This window comes from Ambystoma mexicanum, chromosome 11, assembly GCF_040938575.1.
Source record: "Ambystoma mexicanum isolate Mex_15411 chromosome 11, UKY_AmexF1_1, whole genome shotgun sequence".
Lineage (NCBI taxonomy): Eukaryota > Metazoa > Chordata > Amphibia > Caudata > Ambystomatidae > Ambystoma > Ambystoma mexicanum.
The window spans coordinates 777769819-777776054 of NC_090934.1; the positions used below are offsets into that span (position 1 = coordinate 777769819).

The following is a 6236-nucleotide window of genomic DNA, read 5'->3' on the forward strand; positions in this document are numbered from 1 at the left end:
TCTAAAATGGTACTCAGAGGCCAGTAAAGATGTTTTTGATTTTAAGAGGGAGCTAAAAAAGTATTGTCGTGAAGATGTTAATATTTTGAGAACAGCCTGTAACATTTTTAGAAACGGTATCATTGAGCTAACGCAAAAGGTGCACATTTTGAAACCCAATACTCCTGAGGAGTTAAAATATGTGACGTGTGTTGATCCATTCACTTTTATCACGCTAGCTAGCATGTGTATGCATATATATAAACAACTGTTTCTTGAGCCTGAAACAATAGCCCTAGTGCCAATCGACTTGTATCATGGAAAACAAAAATGTTTTTCTACCCCTTCTATACAGTGGTTGATGTACTTGTCCCATCAAGATGGTATACCTATACAACATGCCCTGCGTGGAGGGGAAAAAAAGATTGGTCCCTATTTTTTAGATGGTTATGCGTGTCTAAATGGGGAGGAATTGGCCTACGAATTTAATGTTTTTTTTTTCACGGGTGCCCCCGATGCTATAAGGAAAATGACTATAACACCATGATGGGCTGTACTAATGACCATTTACATAGAAGAACACTTTTAAAAAAGAATTTTCTTGAAAACAAGGGTTTGCGCGTTATTACACTTTGGGAGCATGAATGGACAAAACCCCGTGATGCTCTCTTTGGGGGAAGGACTAATGCTGTTAAACTTTAAAACGCGATAGCTCCTGGTGAAAAGATACATTACTCTGACTACACCAGTCTCTATCCCTTTGTTAACAATTCAAAACCATACCCGCTAGGACACCCCCAAATTAATTATCTAGGAAGATTTTGGAGATGTTAAACAATATTTTGGACTGATTAAATGTCAGGTGTACCCCCATAAAAACTTTATTTTCCAGTGCTCCCTCGAAGAGTTTCTGGAAAACTAATGTTCCCACTTTGTATGGCTTGTGCCACTACAAAACAAACTGAAAAATGCACAAACAGTGACGAGGAACGCTCTATTACTGGTACCTGGTGTACTGTTGAGCTACAAGTGGCCTTGCAGAAAGGATACCGGCTGGGTAGGATTTATGAAATATGGCACTTTGGGAAAGCTACAGTAGAGCTGTTCACAAAATACATTTGTCTTTTTCTTCGAGACAAACAGGAAGCGTCGGGTTACCCCGAAAGTTGCAAGGATGATGAATCCCGACATCGGTATATAGACGAGTATTACAAACACCAATGGATACGGTTAAGACCCAAGTTCATTGAAAACAATCCCTCTAGACGTCAGTTAGCTAAACTGTGTTTAAATTCCTTATGGGGTAAATTTGCGCAAAGAACCAACCTTCCAAACACAACCATTATAATGGACCCCGAAGAGTTGACCGCTTATCTTTTTGACTTGGGCTATGACATTTTAAGCTTACAGTTTATAAACGAGGAAACAGCGTGTCTTTGTTGGAAGTATGCCAAAGAGTTCCCAACGTGCTCCAACAACATAAACATTTTTATTGCATGTTTTACAACAGCCCACACCCGTTTGGAGCTTTATAAAGTCATGGATGCCCTCCAAGACCGTTGTTTGTACCACGATACTGACTCTGTTATTTTTGTCAGCTCACCCGGTGACGAGGACCCGCCCCTGGGGGATTATCTAGGTAATTTAACAAGCGAACTAGCTCCGGGAGAGCACATTGTAGAATTTGTTTCTGCAGGTCCCAAACCCTATTCCTATAGGACATCCAACGGTGTTGTCTGTATGAAAGTAAAGGGTATCACTTTAAATGTTAGCAATAGTATAAAAATTAATTTTGACAGTTTAAAGGAGCTGGTGCAGGAATACTCTTTAAACAACATAACCAGAAATATCACAGTTCGTCAACCTTCAATAGTGCGTAAAAAGAAACAATGGGAGATTAGCAGTGAAACGCTGCAAAAAACCTTGAGGGTAGTATTTGATAAACGTGTGCTTACTGCTACTTACAAAACATTAACCTATGTTTATTGAAAAGGGAACAACGTATACGATGGATACCCGGTTACAACACCCTTTTTCATGCGTGTTAGCGGGACCTTCTAGCTGTGGTAAAAGCTATTTTATTAAGCAGCTATTAGAAAATGCACCCTCTATTATGAATACCATTCCTGAAAATGTTATCTGTTTTTTTTCTTGCTGGCAGTCCTTGTATAATGAATTGGCATCTAAAGTACCACATCTGAAGTTTGTGGAGGGCTTACGTCTTTGAATGACGACCGCTTGCTACCACCAAATCTTGTTAATATGATTATTGTAGATGATCTTATGATGGAAGGAGGGCATAGCTCGGAAATCGAGAAAGCCTTTACACAATACTCACATCACAGGAACCTTAGCATTTGCTACATTGTTCAAAATGTATTCTACCGCGGAAAGGGCAACCGCTCCATAACATTAAACGCCAGCTATATAGTGTTGTTTAAAAACCCTAGAGATAAACACCAACTAACTGTCCTAGCGAGACAGATGTACCCGGGTAATACCCGTTTTTTTATGGAGGCTTTTGAAGACGCTACGTTAAAACCTTACGGTTACCTCTTGGTGGATCTAAAAACAAACACTTTAGAAGACTACAGATTGAGGGCCGGTGTTTTCCCTCCTGATATACCCGTGGTTAACGTACAAAAGACGTCTAGAAAACCCCAGTGAAAAACAATCTTTCCTCATTAGCGACGACGACCAGCTACCATGACGGCCCGTATACGTAGGAACTTTGCTCTTCTTAAAATGCTAGTAACAGCTCCACCCCAACAACGGAAGGCCATTTTGTGCTCAGCCTCTGATTATCTAGTATCGGCTATAGCAGAGATTGCCTTCAACACTATAAAAGGTAAAGTTCCGTTATCCATCCGGCAACTAGGCATTTTAAAAAAGAAAAAAACCCTCCTTAAAAAGCTGAGTAACAAGAGGTTGTCTATAAAAACCAAAAGAAAGCTTCTAAAACAATCTGGGGGTTTTATAGTGGCACTCCTAGGTTTGGCATTGCCTCTAATTACTAGGCTTTTAGGGGGTGGTTAATGGAGCATGCCCAAAAGATGTATTTGGTTGACAAACGTCAGTTGGAGGGTATAAGTACCCCGAAGCGGGAAGAAGCAGATATCCGAAAATCAGCCACTTTAAGGCTTGACTCTGAAATGCAAGAGGTTTTAAAGCGGCATGATTTATCAGACTATGATAAAGTGGGGTTCTATTCAACTATTCTACAAAAATACTTAACATACTTTAGACAGGTCGAAAATGAGAAAAATAAACTGACGTTGTACATGCCCCCCGAAGACCCTGCAATTAGCTCTAAACCCTCCCTATCAACCTCTGCCCCGGATCCTATCGTAATGGAAGTTTTGGACACTATTAACTCCCGTTATCGGAAAAATGCAGAACTTTTGATGAACAAAATGGGAAGTGAAAAAAACGTGGCAACATGGAACAACAAGGGAGAATTTATCTATAAAGGAACAGTTGTTAAAGGATCAAATGTTCACGATTTAGTTCGCAGCATTACCAACGCTCAGGCTTTTGGAAGACACACAAAACCTCGAGGTTGGGACCTGTTTATGCAAGCAGCTGCCGATGTGAACCTGCCCGCAACCTTAATTGGAAATATGGGACATCGCGAACTGTTGGAAAATTGAAAAGACTCTGAGATCAAACCTTTAACACCAGCTATTGAATCATCTGAAATGTCAAAAAAAAAAATAAAAAAAATGAAAGCCAGTAAACGAGCCTCTTGGTTTAACGTGTAACCTCATTTTTTTTCTCCTTTAACAAAATCTTTAACCGTTGTAAAATATGTATATACATGTATATCTTTTTTTTTATTTTTTTTTGTTACTATTATTACTTTTCCAGTCTGCAAAAAAAATAAATAAATAAGTTCATTGCAATAAAAATATTATTCATACTTTCAAATGCGTTATGTCTAATCATTTCGATCATGTCTAACATGTTTATAAAATATTAAATAAATGAAAAATAAGACAAAAAAGACTGTTTCAATTAAAAAGAAAATGTGTTTATTTATATGTGTACACAATTTAAGGTTTAGTAACAAGAGTACATTTTTGACAACGATCAAAAACATTTACAGGGGATCTCCGAAAGCTGTTCTTATTCACAAAAGCAGTAACCATGACATCATTTTGCCAGAGGTCCAGTGAATAGGTCTGCATAACCCTTATCAGCGAGTGTTTCTCAGACATGTTAGATACAAAGTAACAGGGGTGATGGCCACATGTGATGTCTTCAGGATGTTGCACAGGTGTTTTATTATAATGTATAACGGGTGCTATATCCTTCACATAGTCCAGGATAGCGCCTCTGTATATGGGGTGGCTTGGGAAACACCCCAGGCTGTCAAAGACTGTTATTGTATCCTTGTTTATAAACATACCTATCCAATGGGTGCCTTCCTGATCTTGGGGATCAGTGTTCACCACAAGACTAATGGGTCGCTCATTACCTATGTCTCTTGGAAGGTTATCACATGAATACACACCCTTGAATGTTTTCTTAGCGTGTTTGTCTTTACTTAGAAAAAGTTTGATCTGGTAAGTATCCATTACATGTCGTACAGGACTTGTCGTTGATTGTTGAGTTCCATAACCGAGTCAAATAGAGCCATAATAATTAGATTCACCGTGTTGGGTAAATTTGCAGCAAAGCATACCTCTATGCGTAGATTACCATTTCTAATAAGATTATAATGGCCGGTGGATGTATTATCAGGTCTCAAATCAAAAGCTAACAGAGTATAACCCCAATCATAATCGTCCCGGGGTATCACAAAACCTTTATCATGCAGGTGTTTACCGCTGATGGAGACAAGTCCCAAATACTCCCTAATTGTATTTTTTTGTTGAAAACTGGGACTGTAGGCTTCAGACGGTATAACAACCCCGTCTTTAAAAAGAGCTGCATAGTTGATGTTGTAATGTTTAAAATTAAAAGGGTTGCTGGCGTAAGCCCCAGAAAAAGCTGTGTTGTCCACAAAACCAATGATGATTATTTTCGGTAACTGTCCAAGGAATAAGTTATCTTGACTGGCGACACGGCTACCCGCTGGAACACTGAACATTTTCAAAGATGTCCGTTCCACCGGATATTTTAAGTTTGATACTTGTAGTGCATCAGCATGAGCTAATCTGACCGTGGGTGACACATTCACCCTTTTAATAAATAAACTAGCTGATACTATGATCAGCTTGTAGGCTTCAGCATCATCGCTGTTGAGGCAAAAAGCATCTTTATTTCTAGAAAGTTTAATTTTCAGATCAACGCCGTTTACCTTTAGTTTCTCCTGGAAAAATAGATCGGAGTGTAGACGGCCTAGTAAATCAAAATTTCTGCTCCCTCTGACATGTGTAGCTCTTTTTATAAAACCTGCATTAGCCCCATCTAGAGCATAATCCTCCATATGGCCTCTGTGTCCTTATAGAAAAGCCCTGCTGTAAGCTGAGTGTCCAAAGCGTCATTGCTGTAGTTCAAAATGCTTTCTATATAGGCCCTATACGCATACATGTTGTCGCTCTGTGTAATCAGCCGGTCGCCTAGAGTAATATCCACTTGATTAAAGAGGGTAGCCACAGGGTAAGCAATCGTAGCAACTTTAGCCGTTGCTGGGATAGCTGATCCATCAGCTTTTGTTATTTTACAAGTGAGGTAAAGTAACGTGTCATTTAAATCCAGATACATCTCTGTTGAGCCTGATATATAAAACTCTATAGGCGCTAGCGGAGATAGTGCAGCAAGGGGAGCCACTTCCATGAAAAAGCTGTTTTCAATGCTAGTTTGTGTCGGGGGTACAGCAAACAGATTTCACACATTCCCCCGACGCACAATGGATAAACGCCATCTTTTAGAAAATATTAATGCCGGGGCTGTTTTTTTTTTTCTTGGACGATCTGTTCTTGCAAGTTCTTTTTCTCTTCTGAGCCGTTTTCGTTGCTGATCCTGGTTTTTTATGCATCCCTGGAGGGCCCCATCTGTGCGGTGTTTTCCTTTTTCTTTTGTTTGTGTTTTTTTTTCACATAAACCAGCCCAGAACCCTCTTGCGGTGGTTGGTTAAAACGATTTGCGATGGAGGTTGTAGCCGTAGACACCACATCCTTAGCAATATTTGTGGCTGCTGTTTTCACAAGTGGTTTGGCTAATTCAAACCCCTTTCGTAGAAACGGCATAGCCCTTCGAAAGAGGCTTCTAAAAATACTTCCGAAACCCGCACCATACATAACAGTTGCCCC

At 39.7% G+C, this 6236-nt stretch overlaps 1 protein-coding gene across 1 annotated transcript; it reads right to left on the reverse strand.

Annotated features, from left to right (window-relative positions):
• Positions 1-4555: 4555 nt before the first annotated feature.
• On the reverse strand, positions 4556-5410 carry LOC138505041 (uncharacterized protein F54H12.2-like). Its single transcript, XM_069625374.1, has one exon. It carries the CDS (start codon positions 5408-5410, stop codon positions 4556-4558), a length of 855 nt encoding a protein of 284 aa, XP_069481475.1.
• Between the last annotated feature and the right edge of the window lie 826 nt (positions 5411-6236).